At 34.1% G+C, this 17,085-nt stretch overlaps 1 protein-coding gene across 5 annotated transcripts in view; it reads left to right on the top strand.

Moving 5' to 3' along the window:
• Positions 1-17,085, top strand: part of LRP1B (LDL receptor related protein 1B) — a 761,175-nt gene that overhangs the window by 534,676 nt on the left and 209,414 nt on the right. For all 5 annotated transcript variants that reach the window (XM_052792801.1, XM_052792800.1, XM_052792798.1 and 2 more), the window contains 3 exons: positions 2,476-2,650; positions 2,957-3,051; positions 8,628-8,777. In XM_052792801.1, coding sequence (XP_052648761.1) covers positions 2,476-2,650; positions 2,957-3,051; positions 8,628-8,777 — 420 coding nt within the window. The remainder of the gene's footprint in view (positions 1-2,475; positions 2,651-2,956; positions 3,052-8,627; positions 8,778-17,085) is intronic.

Raw genomic sequence — 17,085 nt, 5'->3', positions numbered from 1 at the left:
TACAACATTGAAGTGTGTAGTAAACAATGGAAATAGTGTCTTCTGGGGAAGGTAGAAAGAATAAAGATGAAAAGCAGAAAAATAACAGTATCCCGACATAGCTTTGCATTGAAGAATTTAATGTAGATTTCATATGTCCTTTGGCTATCTGTGCTGACCTAGCAAGGAAATTAGCTCCATCGGAGTTATTTTTTCTCCAGTCCATGTAGATCTTTTGGCTTTGGCACCATTGGTGAAGCACACAATATGATAGCTTTGTAATTTTGGTGATACTGGTGTTATGCACATACCTGTTGCCTTCTTGCAGCACGTCATGTTCAAACTGATTGCCATCAGGCTGTTTGCAGTACTTGAATGCAACGAGGAAGTGGAGTCTTTTGATTCTGTGTCTGAATCCTGCAGACATTTGTTCTGTCATTGCTGCTTCAGTTATTTATAATACTACAATTCAGGTTTTCCTTTTTACTGAGCTTTTTCATTATAGGTAGGTTGCTTACAGCAGTAAAAGGAAACTTAAAATATTGCAAATGGAAAATCATGGCTGGCAGTTTTTTCTGCAGTTGGCGCCTTCATTGTTCCGACACTTTTGCTCTGTACTTTGAATACAGAAATGTAATGGATTGTAAATTCTATACCTGATTGCTTCAACCCTGTGTCAGTAGCTCCAGTATTAAAGTGATACCATTTGTTGTCCTTGCTAGTGGTGTTTTTTTGTTTCCAACGACTGTCAGTTCCCCTCCTGGCAGCACATGATGTTCTTCTGTTTTATAATATACCTACCTGCTTGAAAACAGGGAAACTGTCTGACAGGGACTATCTGGAGGCAAATTTTGCAAACTTTGGTTTCTCAACTGTTAAATATATGTTTGAAAGGGAAGAGGAGAAAAGAAATAACTTCTTAAGATCAGACCTTTTCTGATTTTGAGAACAAATAAGAAAAAAAAAACCCAAATACTTCTTAAGTTGATTATTTGGGAACTTCGGAAAATTAATTAAAGCTCTGCCCCTGGTGTTGCTTTAGAAGAAATTCGTTCTGTATTAGCATATTTTGGGAAATCATTGGACAGCTATGGCAATATCCCCACTTGGCTATGTAGATTGATGGAATTTATTTTGTATGGGTATCTTTATTTTTCCACTGCTATCTCAGAGACAACTTTATTAACAATTGGAGAGGTTTTTCAGTACCAGTAATGAGGACAAGGTTTAGAGTGCCTTTTAGAGCTCTTCTTTACATCATGAATTGAGGTGCTCAAAACAGAAAGAGTTGGTTTTTTAAATGGTAGTAGAATAAAAACATTGTTTACTGTATAAAATATATAGTGAAAAATCACAAAACTTGTCAAGAAACTTAATGAAACTTAAAGAAACATACTATGTATGAGTGTTTCTGTTTATCAACATTCTTTCATATTCTTTTTATTATGGTAGCTTCTGTGGTGGAGGGTTTTGGGGGGTTTTTTGTGCCAGATGTAACTTAATATATATAAAATTTGCAAAATTACAATGGTCTGGCACATCAAAACATTATAAAGACTACTTATTTTGTGTAAATGATCTCATTTGCTTACAGTTATATTTTTATACTTCTTTTAAGAACATAAGAAGATTTGTAAGCACATACTAGTGGGATTCTCGTTGGATGAATTCTTATGCCAGTGTCACAAAGATGCCAAAGTCGTACTTTAATCTTTTTAAGAGTATGAAATGCTTGTTTTCTAGTTCCTCCAACAGAAACACCGAAAAAGGCAGAGGATCAGTTTAAAATGGGTCAAGGCTATGTATTTGGTATCCTTTGTTGCATTCTCTAAAGTTGGCAAACTTTCTAATGTCCAATCGCTGTTTGACCTTATGTATATGCAAGCCAGTCCACAGCCACATCCATGTTAGTTTGTCAATGACAAAGTAAGTTAACAAACTTTAAGTTGACAAAGAGATAGTGTACAAACTATGAACTATAATGAAACCATTAAATCACCCTTGGCCTGTTTCCTTGTTTACAAAGATGCTGGCTGGTATGAACCATTGCTGTGCCAAGACAGAGCGGCATGTTGGTATCTCGATCTTGAGCAGTGGTTTTATACCCAGCATTTAAGGCAGATATTAACATATATTAACATTTTTTTTAATCAATATCTTGCTAAGGAAGAGTATCACATACAAAACTGCAAAAATGCAGTGTCTGTCTGATAATTATTTTTGGACAATAGGTTTTATGCTAATTTCTAAAGAAGTATTTATGGAGGATTTCCTAAATCTTCAGTGCAGTTTTCATGTTCTTCTTGCAAGTGTATCAGGCCCAAGAAGGAAAATAATGATTATTAATTCTTGGCAACTATTTTATAAATACTTCTGAATAGAATATTGCACAATATTGTTAACAAACTGTAGAAGAAATTGGTTTGGTTTTTTTCTGCAATACTGAGCATAATCCAGAAAGAAAATAAAAAGAACAACTGCTTTCACTTTTTGCAGATATTCAGAGTATCAGAGGTCTTGCAGTGGATTGGATATCACGTAATTTATATTGGATTAGCTCAGAATTTGATGAAACACAAATTAATGTGGCACATTTAGATGGTTCCTTGAAAACCTCAATCATCCACGGAATCGATAAACCCCAGTGTCTTGCAGTTCACCCAGTAAAAGGGTAAGATATCTGTGGTTTTAATAAATAAACTATGATAAAGGTCATCAGAAGACTTCTTCTTTGTTCAGATTTTAAGTTTGCCCATTCTGTTTTCTTTCAAACTTAAATGCATGCGTTTGAAAGATTTTGCTGAGAATTTCTGAACTGAGTACTGCTTCCCTACCAAAGCTTACTGTTGATTAAATCATGTAATCATTAGTTGTATCTTTTGCCTGCTTCTAAACTTACGAATGTTTTCACTACTGATGCATTAAAAATACTGTGTACACAAAGCAACATTTTAAATATGTTCACTTTTTTCTTCAGTAAGCTCTACTGGATGGATGGTAACACAATTAACATGGCAAACATGGATGGCAGCAACAGCAAAATACTCTTTCAGAATCAAAAAGATCCTGTTGGTAAATACCATTTTTCCTGTTTCTGTTTTTATAGTGCCTTATTGTGGACATTATCTTGAAACACTATTTAAGTATACCATAATGTTTTTCATATACTATATAACAGTGATAAGAACAGTCATAAAGATGTGAAAAACACTGATGTACTCTTGTGTTTCTCAGTTTAAGCTATTTTTGGCACATTCTAATTGAAATCTACTGTAATGGGTTAAGTATAGTATTATTAACTTCTAGAATTACAGTAGACTGAAGGTGAAGGAGAACCCATCTGAATTTCTCAGTCTTTATATCATGGGTAAAAAAATGTAGACAGCAGGGTTTTAATAAATTATGGGTTTACGTGAGAGGATACTTTGACTGGAAATGTAGAACCTTCCTCACCAGAATCCTAGCTGCATGATCAAAAGATAATTTGGCTGTTAACTTTTCCTTTCACATATAGAAAAGAGCAACAGTTGAAGCATACATTGCATATAATGACTTAGCCTCAGTTTTAGTATTTGAGAATTAATATAGTTGATGATAAATTATGGCTTTTTTGTTTGTTTGGTTTTGTTTCTTAAAAAAAAGCTCTTTCTATATGTACTAGTTATTTATTTTTGGATCAGGTCTCTTTTTGTAATTTCATTTTTTAGAGACTTAAAGTGGTTATGTCAATTGTTTTTGCCTTATTAATAGGCCATCAATAAAATAATTACATTTTAAAGCATTTAGGGGTTTTCATAACTGAATGCATTAAGCAAGCAGAAGCAAAAATAACTTAAATCGTTAAATAATTCAATAAATTTGACATAAGAGCAACACAACATGCATTTTTAGACCCTAAATTAAAAGAATTTTGTAGAAATTATTTGGTAACTGTTTTGTTGTTGATTTGATTTTCTATCTATCGACTTGAAGAGACAGTTATCTATTTATCTGGAGAAAAAAAGAGTGGTAAACCCACTAATTTTAAGGTGAAGCATAAACACATTTAATAATATTACAACTATATTAAAAAGTAAGGCTGTGTGCAACATTTTGCACTGAATATCCTGTGATCATAGGTCACAAGGTCCTAAATTGCAGTCCTTATGGTTTCTGTCATTGACTTTGTTCTGAGTAGCAGTAAAGCCACTGAACCAAATACATGGTAGAACGGTAAGTACTCCTTTTTTTTTTTTTTTTTTTTCTTCCTGTAAATATATCAGTACTGTCAAAGGCTGCATGTACAAATCCATGTGGGTTTTGTGATGTTTTTCTTCATGGACATGTACAGTCTCACTGGTATCAGATGGAATATTCATGCAGTTAAACATACCTGTAAGCCCTGTAGGAATGACGATTGTGACATAATTTTTTTACTTCACCACAGAGCTGCGAGGCAATTTGTTTTCTTTCTGCATTATTGGATTAATTTTTAACACCTTTGGGATCTGATAAGAATTACTTGATATAGGTTATATTCCACATTGAAGGTTGTTATTGCATAATAATGAGATCTATCACATAAGAAGGAGACCAAAGAGATTTAATTGTTTTTTCCTTCCTCTTGGCAGTCTAAAAGCATGCTAAATCGTAAAATATGTAAAGTGTAGAATATGTAGTATATAAAGAGTGTAGAGAGATATGTATATGTATGTATGTATGTAAAGGGAAAATAAAGCTTGCAACCTGTTTATTCCTGAAAAACTTTTTAATTGGTAGACATCTCGACTCAGTTTTATTGTCAGTTAGGATGGACATGAAAACAGATTCTGTTGCATGTCTGAGGAAAAATGATCGGATACACTATAGATAAAACAAGTATTAAATTTCCAATATCAAACTGTAAATTCAAATATATGAAAATGCCTGTTTTAGTGGTTTAAATTATTCTTACCATTAGCATAAGACATTCCCATGCTAAGAACAAGAAAACACTGCTGAAGAGCCAGAGAGTAGCAGTCTTAAAACTTTAATTTAATGTTTCATTTCTAACTGAGAAACTATCTTTCTCTGTAAGTGAAACCTCAGTTCATGCAGTGCTAATTTTGAGTATTTGGGGAGTGAGGTGAATGATCTGGTAAGTGAGTTCACAGATGGATTACTGAAAAAAGACAAATATATGGCTTATTAAGAGTTGGATGTCCTGATAATTGGTATTTAGTTTTCCTGAGACATAATTTCAGAACTCGAGGAATGAGAGAAAGTTTTCTGGTCTGTGACCTGAAGTATGCTGATGGATTTTTTTTTTTCTCACTTTGAGTTCTGTCAAAACAAGGAGACTATTTCAATTAAAATATTTTGTATTAACACCAAGAGTATGTCATTGGAAATTTTGGAAACTGATAATCTTAGGGCGACAGATTGTGTCTCTTATTTTTATCTTAACTAGTACATATTAGATATGAGTTGCTAGTCCATTCTGCAGTTCTAAAAGGCTCAAATACTGACACATATAGGTCAGTTGAAAAAGGAACTAGTTACTGGAGTTCCATTAAACTGCATTCTTAGGGATTCAGAATTAGTGCTTACTTTTATACTTCATGAGGCAGATCATTTGATCATTGGTGTCTTGAACTTACTTTCAGTTAAGCGGTTGTTTGTTATAAAACTCTAAAAATACAAATCATGCATCCATTGGATTGTTTTTAAGGAAATGGATATTATTAAATTGTAGAGTATTTTATTAAATTGTAGAGTATTGTATTCTTAGTAAGTTTTGAAATAGCTTGGATAAATAACCTTTTAAAACATACTGGATCACTCTCAGCTCTATTCAAAGGACTCCATAATTAGAGGGGGAGGGGGTGTTGTTGGGTTTTGGGGTTTTTTTTCTGTTTTTTTTGGGGGGGGGGTTAAATAGAGTTCAATCCTTTCTTCTGAACAAACTTAGAGTTTCTGTTTTGCGTATGATTATAGTACAGCCCTGTTTGCTGTTTTTGTTGTTCTTGTTTCATTTCCTTGGCTGACTCTCTACTTGAATATCCTTTGCTAATTTGTTCTTCCTTTTGAATATATAGCATAATCTACAAACAAAATTGTTGCAGATGTGAACCAAAAATCTTCTTGAGACTTGTTTTTTTAAAAAAAGTTATTTCTTAATTATGTATGTGTGTTTAGCAGAGAAATAAACCTAAGGATTTCCTTATTTTAAGCACTGTTTTTTCACCTGAAATGTAATCAGCCATAAACTGTTAAAAAAAATCTTTCTTAAGTCACTAAGGTGGGAAATGTGAACAAAAATTCCAAACACTGTTCCTATAATTCATCTGAGCTTCTAATAGCAGTGTCCAACATTTGATTGATTTAGGTAGTAAGAATGAATCCCACCTTTAATGTTCTTGGAACAGTTTCCTTAAGCTTCCACTGCTTTTTAGAGAACATCTCCACAGGTAAAAATACATTAGAGGAACATACATCACTTAAATAATAAGTATAGGAAAAATGCTATCAAGAGTCATTTCCTTGAACTTCAGGAATGCGCCAAATTAAAATATCAAACTTGATTTTCTAGTAGTGGAAGATAAGATCTCATTGCATATATGGCTTTAGGATTGAAACCTCTGTGTATGAATTGCTGGAATAACCTTTGTGATATACTTTTTAAATAGTAGCGTATTTCTGGACATTTGAGTAAGAAAATTGGAAAATGCATGTGAAAACAATGATGGCCTAAGTCATGGTAATATATTTTTTTAAACACAACAGAATTCTCCTAGATCAGTATTTTACAATCCACATGTTCAGGTTGACTTTGGCAGCTGGGACATAAGGTGTAAGCCAGTCACCCACTCTAGACTGCATCATGAGTATCTGTGATGCTTATGGCTAGTAAGTCACCTATTTTCTTTAGTAAAAACAGGACAATGCCTGAAAAAACTAAATAAACATTCTCTGCCTGCGTTAGAAATAATATGTTTTCGCAAAGGTTGGTAACAGGTGGAATAACCCAATAGGAAAATACTTTGGGAAGAAAAATGTTGGTAGGCTTGGGTAGAAGGAAATAGGAATGTTATTTCTGTCAGTTGCTGCTGTGTAATTGGAATACCCATATGTAGAAACACCAGTTTAATATCTGAAGAAGTAGAAAACCTGACAAGATAAGATTGTAATTGCTCTGTAGATTGCATTCACAGCAACCCTGTAAATAGATTTGTCTAGATGAAGTCAGTGAGCAGCTGACTGGTAGCAGTCAGGAGTTACGGAGAATAGCAAATGCTATCCGTCTCAGAGTAAGGAAACCTTTATACTTATGTATTACCTTTGTAACCCATAGTAAGGTCCATCCGTATTGCCAGGAAAGTTTCCTGTGCTAGGCCTAAGTACTGTAAGTGCTGCTTGTTTCCATGGTCTGTGGCACTGTCTTTTTGCTTTGAGCAATGCTTGTTGTACAAGCATGAAGACAAGTATTTGCAGAGAGATGCTGCAAGATCAATCTCTCCTGAAGGCACTAGTTGGTATCCTTATCCTCTCTTGAGTGTGTGTTTTTTTTTCTTCTGGGTGATACGCTTGCAGAGAGGGGAAAAAATATCAGTAACTGTAAAAGAACGGGAAAGCTTTTTTTCCAAAAGCTTAGAAAGTGGACACCTTTTGGCCTACTATGTCAAGTGTGCATAAAGAATTAGTTGCATGATGCCAGCTGTAAGTACTGCAGCACAGGGCACTGCTTTCTCCCATCAGGATTTTGAAAATAGATCTGGCTTTCCACAAGCAGTTTACAGGATGGAAGAATAGTACTGTACAATATGTAGAGGTTGACCTATGCAGTGAAATACAGTATTTCTTGGCAACTTGCTGCTGGATAACTAAGATGAATTCTGGGAAAAGTCTAGTACCAAAGCAAATTATTATGGCATGTATTGTCACCATGCCAAGCGTATTTCACTGTGGAAAATCTCCCGTTACAATTACTTGAACATTTTTCAAGGATTATAGAAGTCTGAAATATATTATCTCTTAGTTCTTTGCTCTTACTTCCAGAAAGTTGTATGCTTTGTTCATTTAATAGGTTATTTTGCAAGTATTTTTATTTCTACAGTTCTCTTGCTTCTAACTCCAAAGAACTGATCGTGAGGTCAGTTCACTATGAAGCAAAATTAAAATTAATACTATAAATTTATTGAGAATTTGTATTAGGTTTTGGTATTTCAGCATTCTAAGCAGAGGGCTGTGCATGTAGAGAGAGAACAGACTTTTTATAGTTCTGAATCACACAAAGTAGCTTGTTTTCTAAGTCTTCATGTATTCATAGTTTTAGAATATAAATAATGGCTTCTGGTTCGCATTCACTAGTAGTTAATGGCCTTGCTGAGGACCTCAGTTCATTCAAGTAATTGTTCATTGCCAGATAATGCTCTTTCATCAGTCAGTCACTAATTGATTTCTGTAGATGTTGGGAGAAATAAAAGGCAGAAATCTTTTTAAAAGCATGGGTTTTTTCACTATAAATGGTCAAGTTTGTTTGGTTTTCTCAGTTTGACTGGATGAGTGGATAGATAACATAATTGAGTGTATATATATTTTTTAAATACATTTTTATTATGAAAACAGCTTAACACTAAATGTATATTATCTATTAAAACCACAGTTAAAGTTGTATACGTTAATTACAGGTTTATCAATAGATTATGGGGAGAACAAACTTTACTGGATCAGTTCAGGAAATGGAACCATAAATAGATGCAACTTGGATGGTGGTAATCTTGAAATAATAGAATCAATGAAAGAAGACTTAACAAAAGCCACAGCTTTAACCATTATGGGTAAGTTCAGGGGTAATAACTTAGTTTTTAAATGATTGGAAGCTAATTAATAATGAAATAGCAAAAGCTTGGAGAAGCTATTGTTGGTTTTATGTAAATAATACATACAATACATTCACTAGTAAGACTGTTTTGTTTGTGAAAAAAGTTTGTTTCATTGAACAGTTTAGCATCTGTATTACAAGTATATGTTTCTAAATATAGTCTTGCATATATATACGCACAGGATGAAGGTAACAAACTGATGGCTTATATTTACTTGTAAAGCATGTTGGAAGGATGTGTGTTATGCTCTTTATTACAGAGAATTATCTATGACTTGTTTCTTCTGCTGCTCGCTTCTTTCTACTGTCTTGGTTCAGAATAGCCCTAGTTTGTTGGATTGGCTTGCACTTTGTGAAGACTTCTTTGGGTTATGAATTGATGATTGATGATTCTGTTTGTTACACTTCGCACATTAGAAATGTTTAGAATGTTCAAAAACATGTAAATTATCAAAAAAAAGAAGAATGGTAACATAAGGAAAAATTCCTAAAAAATTCAAGAAGTCTTTAAGTTGCAGATTGCTGAATATTATGAGAATATTCTTCGAATTGACTTGTTTCTCATATGCATCTTCAGCTCTTGACCCTTGCTGGAGCTAGGATACAATGTGTTAAGAAACTCCACTCTGACTCAGAAGTAGTGTTTATATTATCATAGAATCATAGAATCATTTCGGTTGGAAAAGACCTTCAAGATCATCAAGTCCAACCATTAACCATGCCCCCTAAACCATGCCCTGGAGTACCCTGTCCACTCGCTTTTTGAATACCTCCAGGGGTGGTGACTCAACCACTTCCCTGGGCAGCCCATTCCAATGTTTGACAACCCTCACAGTAAAAAAATTTTTCCTAATATCTAACCTAAATCTCCCTTGCCTCAACTTGAGGCCATTTCCTCTTGTCCTATCTCCAGCCACCTGACAGAAGAGACCAACACCCACCTCACTACAACCCCCTTTCAGGTAGTTGTAGAGAGCGATAAGGTCTCCCCTCAGCCTCCTCTTCTCTAGACTGAACAACCCCAGATCCCTCAGCCGCTCCTCATAAGACTTGTGCTCAAGGCCCTTCACCAACTTGGTTGCCCTTATTCTAGAGATAACTTTAGAGCTTTCCGTATTTCCTCCAAATGCTTTGCTGACCTCTGTTCTAGTTCAATTAAAAATTATTTCTATTTATCTTGCATGTTCCAAAAAAAGTTCAGTTGATAAGTAGACTTTTGTTGGGATAGTTGACTCAACTGCCTGAGTCTTTTTATAAAGTATTTTATTTGATTGGTTAATTGTATAATGTACGTATAGATGGTGTGCTTGTGAAAGTTATGCTAAGTGAACTCCAAAGACATTATGCACATGGTGTAAATTAAGTCATATTTTAAAGTACTAACTGCTAAAATAGTTTTGTTATACACATACTTGGCCAGTATTGAACTGTAAATGCTGTCAAAATCTGTTGGAGAAGGGATACTTTTATTATGCGTTCATAAACAAAAGCAAGTTTTGTGTCAGAAGGAGTCATGAATGTTAATATAGACAAATTGTCTTTCGTTGATTTGATGGTGACTAGAAATAGAATGAATAGATGACCTTTACTTTAGGGAGCTATTGGAAGTCTTTAATATGACATGTTGTAAAGAGTATTTGTTCATACTGTCATTGAGATGTCTGTGGTATCAAGTCTTCGTTTGTGATTCACGGAAGCTACAGCAGTGATGATCCATCTGGGATATTGAATAAAGAGTTGATAGCTATAATTTAAAGAAGTGTTTCATGCTTGTTTGCGTGAAAGTAGTTGAATTTTTGCAGGTGTGGAGATGAAAGAATTTCTGCCGCATAGTTTTTAAACATATATACAGCTAATATTCCTAGTTCGGGATGCTTTGTTTTTATGGTTGATGACAATTCTTCCTACTCAAAATTGGTAAACAAAACTTACAATATGTTCAGGTTTTTCTGTTTGTTTTGCTTTTGGGTTTTGTCTTTGTTTTGGAGCCATAGTTGTGATAAACTGCAATATGACATTGCAGTATGATTCCATATAAAAATCTGTTGGAGAAAAGTGCAAACAAATACAGTTTTATAAACAGTACTGTATGTGCTGATTGAAAAACATGAAGTTTCTGTATTCATTTCTCCTGTATGTTTTTATATTGTGGAACATACTGTAGCAACATAAATGCCATCTATTTTCCTGAAGTGCTGCTAGCTTTACATCAGCTTCTTATAGTCAGGCTTTCGTGCATGTAAAACAGATCAGAATGGAAAATCCAATGTGATACAAAGCAAGATAAGAGATCTGTACATGATAAATGATCATAACTAACACTATATAAATAAGAATTAATAATTTGTTCTAACGTAAGATTTAACATGGTAGTGTATGAAAATTTAGTATTCCTGTTGATCTGTTTGCCTACAAGCTTAATAGGAAGTTATAGCAGGTGAATCACAGTAATTACAATGTTTATTGCATAATTTTTGGTACATTTAATAAATTTTCTTGACTGCTTTTATTTAAAACCGCAGTAAACACATAAAAACCAACATGAGCTGGAATGTTTGTATAGACAGTCTTTTGCACAGAAGACTAACAGATCTTCTGACAGTTTCCAGTGGGTTTTGCTGTCTTATAGTTTATGTTCCAGAAGATTTTTCAGAAATATAAAAAACTAATGACAGAGGCTTGGCCCAAGGCTGATTTCTTTCTTGCTTTGGTAATCTCTGTGCTGTTCTGCTATCTCTGTGTTATCTTGATCTTTGATTCTGTTAATTTCAAAATGGGAAAAGAAATGAGAAGCAGTTAGGCACTCCATGGTTATGTACTGTGGTAAGAACTCAATAAATAATGCTAGCTAAGTCAGTAAAATTTTGTTTTGCTTTTTAATATAGCTTATAGAGTAGTTCAGACCTTCACCAGGCAATGACAAATGGCACTCTCCTTTAGGACTACTCCTCCTCAATCTCCTCATTGTTTGTACTTCATTGCTTTCAATCCCTCTATTTTAGTGTTGCAGTTTAGCCATTGTAAACTGTTTGGAAGTTACCACTACTGTTTCAGATGTTTACTGTTGTTTAGTCCTTTCCAGGATCTGTTTAACATTTTCCTACTATTATATCTTTTAGTGGGAGCATATAGAAGGTAATGATAAGACATGAAAAAAGAATGTTAGCAAACAAGTTTGTGCCAAAGTGACTCTCAGGTTTATCCTTGAGTGAAATAGAAACAAGTTATATAATTCACATTTTTCTGTATTTTGTTCCTTCATTTATTGGTTTTCTACTCAGTAGTGTCGGTCATCTTTCTTTTTGCATATGCTGAGCTCCAAAATTCCTAGTCTTTTGGTGCCTGCTTTTGCTACATCTTTTTGAGCATGATATAGATGGGATGAAAATTACATTTCATTTGAAACTAAAGCATTTTAATATATGCAAAATTACTATTTTTTCCATGCCCTTAAGCATAGAGAAAAATATTTTTGCTGTTGTCATTCTGTATTACAAAGATGTTGCTATAAATCCATGATGAAGTCACATTTGCTTTTCTACTCTTCCCAGTTTTTCTTCAAATACACATTTACTATGTGAAATGTCAGTGCATGCAACGTCAGCCATTTTTAGTTGATTTACCATTCAAAAATGTGTGTGATAGCTTTGTTTAGTCTGTTTATTGTCTTGCATTTGATCAATGGTAATTTTCTTCTGCTACTATGTTAACTGTTTGTTTTATTTTGTTCAAAAACCTCTGAAGTCTCTTCTGGTCTTTCAGAAGCTTATCTAATGCACAGCATCCTATGCCTCCTGTAATTTTCAACACCTACTACTGACACCATTTACAATTTGGTAACAAAAATGTCCACTGTTTTGGAAACTCAGGATGTTCTATGTGAGAGAATCTCTGATTTTCATATATGGTACAGCAATACTTTTCTCAACATTAAGAAAATGCTTCCTGTGCTTAAGGTTGGAGGTTAATATATCATAATCAGTATCTGATTTTAGCAGTTTTCCTGATAGCCCGTGTCTGAGTGTGATCAAATTATTTAGATGTACTTGGAATTCTGCATGAAGTCTCATTTCCTGCTTTCCACATTACTTAATGAAAATGGTTGCTTGACCGTAACTGAAACTGGTTGGAAATTTACCTTTGTGGTAAGAACTGTATGTATTTTGAGATTGGTGAGCAGAGTCATTATATTACAAGATTTGAATTACAAAGGAACTTGCAGCAGTAGCTGATGTATTTCCAAACTGGCGTATTCTTTCTTGAATGGTATATGACTCTGAATGATAAACTGAGCATTGCTAGAAAAGTATTGATTAGTTACTGTAAGTTTGTAGCTGAGAAGAAAAAGATATTGAAGGCTCCTGTCAGCAGTTCTGGTGGAGGTATTTGATTGGATTTTGTATCAGGTCCTCACAGAAATACAGTTTACACAAAATCACAAAATTCAGCTAGTTTCACTATAAAATAGGAATATGATGTAGATTGTGTAGATTGTATAATGAGGATATAATTTCTTGTGCATTGGTGATAATTTTTTTTTAAAATACTTGTGGTAGAAACCTCAAAGGAAATATGCTATGATGCTAAGTAGTAGACTTTTTCTAGTTGCTGTTTACTAGTATAAAATAGACTAACTTGATGTAGTGAATGATTCTATGTACAAGTGCTATTTCTGTTGAAATTCATGTAAAAAAAATTCAATCATCAATACAACAAAATCAGGCATATATAATAGCTTTTCAATGGGAGTGCAGATATTAGAACAATGTCTTTTGAACACAAACTGTATGTAATACAGCCATCGAGGTGTATTATCAAACAATCAAAATAGAAAGTAACAATTACAATACTTCATTTTAGACGAAAATGTGGGTTGATATTGCCAAAATATATTCATGCTGCCATTTATTTCATTATGTGGTTACATGATATATTGGTTATTTGATTTTTGTTTTATCCAAAATAAAGTTTCAAAAATAACACTAGAATATATTTCTAGTAACAAAAATGGTGGGAGCTGTGACTTTGCTGGATGTAATTGCGAAGTGAAAGGGGCTGCTTAGATCAGGAAACTTCAAATACATACACCTTAATTTTCCAAGTCATCAGTCTTCTAATTGCCGTAACACCATTCATTACATTAGCATTAATATATGAAATATATCTAGGCAATTTGCCCAGTTCTAAGTACAGTACATAGTTGTCTTCCATAAATACTCAAACCACCATTAATGAAAACTAATGGCCCATCAAAATTTGCATTCAGAGTACTGCTTGAAATCTCCAAAGGACTGTCCACAATGCTAGTGTAGCAATTTTTGGCATTTGAAATTGCTGTTTCCCAATATGTTGCTGTACTTGATGCTAATTACCCAACAAAATAGATAAATACAACAATTTTAATGTATATTATAACCCAGTTTCAGCAGCAAGATTGTAATTAGTGATCGAACAACGCTCTTGTTAGCATAATCAAGCAAGTAAATCATTTAACTTGTGTGATATTTAAAGGTTTCAAATAGCGTTATTTCTTCCCTAGTGTGTGAAAGCAAGTTGTCTTTATGCTAAAGTCAAGTGCTTTTCTAAAATCATCTAGTATATTTTAAAATGAATATAGAAAAAGATAAATTCATCCTAATACTAGAAATAGCAGATGAAGTATCTACTAAGAGAATATAATAGTAATGCACACATAAATAGTCCAAAATTTTGCTTTAGAATTGTGGTCAAAAATAGCAGTGTAACACAGTGGGGTTTTTTTGGTATGAGACTGTGTTATGCTGTATGTCGGTCACCCGGTAGTTTCTGAACAATTAAAACCTGTATTCTTTAGGTCTTAAGGCGTAACTGGCCAGCTGTGACCAGTTCATGTTTTTTGGCAGGTAGTCATATGAGGTTTGACCTCAAGATGTCTGTACTTCACAATTTGTGCGGTTTTTTTGGTTTGGTTTTGCTGTTGGTTTTGTTTGTTTTTTGTTTGGGTTTGTTTTGTTTTGTTTGGGGTTTTTTGTAAATATACCTGAAATGTCAGGATTTGCATGAGCTTTACCTTACTCAAATTTTCAGGTTGTTTTTCTTATTTAACTCCCCACACTGTATCCATATCTCTTTCTAAAAGTTGTAGTGCACCATATAAATCCTCCATGTAAGAGAAGAATAAGTACTAGTTCAATAAGATTTTGTAAATTATATTTTTATTTGGATGTTTATCCAGGTGACACATTAACAAGGATGGAAGAGGAAGATAAAAGAATCATTATGAAGCATATTTTGAGTTTTCACTTGTGATTTGTTGTGATTTGTCCTTTTTTAATGGTATAGGTGGCATAGGAGACTAGTCAACCTCTGTGTTCACAGTCAAGTACTTTGAGGACTAGTAATGAGTTTATGCTGTGATGATTTCTGTTTCTTGTGTTGTGAAGGGAGGGAAAGAAGAACTTCATGATCTGATATGTCTGACTATTGATGGAAATTGTCTAGATACTGTTAACTGTATATGAGAGCAGCAATAGTCTCAGTAGCTCAGTAAGCAAAAAAGGCACATGATGGAACATTCAGTTGGTAATGTAGAAATGGTTTGGCTCTATGTTAATACTTAAAGGGAGAAAGGAAACTATTTGTGGTGTGGGTAATTATTGGTAATTGAACTTGATTAAACACATGCCATTCCTTCTTCTCTTGGTAAAAGAATACGCAAAGTTGGTTATTTGGGGTTTTTGTTTGTTTCCCTTCCCTAAAAAAGCAGGCAGGTCAGCAGATTGCAATTTTGGGAGGCTGTTGAAACCATAGCCAAGCATGAGGTTTTGCACAAAATACTAAAGAAATGCCTTAAAGAGTTTGATTGCTCCTTTGAAGTAAATGATACAAAGCACCAAAACTGTATGTGTTTTGCTTCCTTCCTGTACTCCAGTCTTAGAAAAAAATATTTTATTGATGGGTTTGTGTCCTGGTTTCAGCTGGGATAGAGTTAATTGTCTTCCTAGTAGCTGGTATAGTGTTATGTTTTGGGTTCAGTATGAGAAAAATGTTGATAACACACTGATGTTTTCAGTTGTTTCTGAGCAGTGTTTAGACTAAGTCAAGGATTTTTCAGCTTCTCACGCCCAGCCAGCAAGAAGGCTGGAGGGGCACAAGAAGTTGGGAGGGGACACAGCCAGGGCAGCTGACCCAAACTGGCCAAAGGGGTATTCCAGACCATGTGACGTCATGCCCAGTATATAAACTGGGGGGAGTTGGCCTGGGTGGATCACTGCTTGGGGACTAACTGGGCATCGGTTGGCAAGTGGTGAGCAATTGCATTGTGCATCACTTGTTTTGGTATATGCCAATTATTTTATTATTACTATTGTCATTTTATTAGTGTTATTATTATCATTATTAGTTTCTTCTGTTCTATTAAATTGTTCTTATCTCAACCCATGAGTTTTACTATTTTTTTTCTGATTGTCTCCCCTATCCCACTGGGTGGGAGGGAAGTGAGTGAGCGGCTGCGTGGTGCTTAGTTGCTGGCTGGGGTTAAACCACAACAGTCTGGATATGTAAAACAGTAAGTTCTAGTATACTATGCACAATACAGCAGTCATTACCAAAATTCTTTAATGGGCCACTCAAATTCGTGGTCAGATAGAGGATTTGAAGACTGAAATCACTTCTTCACAAAAAATCATTTCATTGAAAAAGTTAGTCTAAACCTTTAGGATAAATAATTCATTATTGTGGGTCATAATCTCACAGCAGAAAAAGAAAAAGAAGTCAAATTCCCATGATTTCACTTATGGATTATATCCAGTCACTTCTATATTTTTATCCTGCATCTGTCTTTTGGTTATAATTCACACCATCACAATTGAGCACAGGAATTTCTTGTTCTAAGGATGGTCTGATAAAAGCATCAGATATGTACTATTGTTCATTTAACAGATTCATATCGCAGGGTGATCTTTTCACTCAGTCAATTCTAGCACCTTTGCATGCATAGGATTGTAGGTTTCCTTTAAATTTTACACAGGTGTCACTGGGGAGTTCCATTTGTGTCTCCGAGTCTTCAGAATATTTTCATTCTTTAGATTGTTGTCTCATCATATACCTGTGAAGACTGCTGAGTAAATGCCTTTTTTCCTTGATATTTTAAGAGTTTATTTTCTTTTGGGCAGTAACTTTTTACAGTTGCTGTAATGGAAATTATTTTTCAGATCTGCAACTTTCATCATGAAACACTAAACTGTCTAGCTCTATAAATTAGTTATTTAAATGTTAAAACTGCA

The sequence above is a fragment of the Harpia harpyja genome, chromosome 7 (genome assembly GCF_026419915.1).
Source record: "Harpia harpyja isolate bHarHar1 chromosome 7, bHarHar1 primary haplotype, whole genome shotgun sequence".
Classification (NCBI taxonomy): domain Eukaryota; kingdom Metazoa; phylum Chordata; class Aves; order Accipitriformes; family Accipitridae; genus Harpia; species Harpia harpyja.
This window is presented reverse-complemented; position numbering and strand designations above follow the sequence as displayed.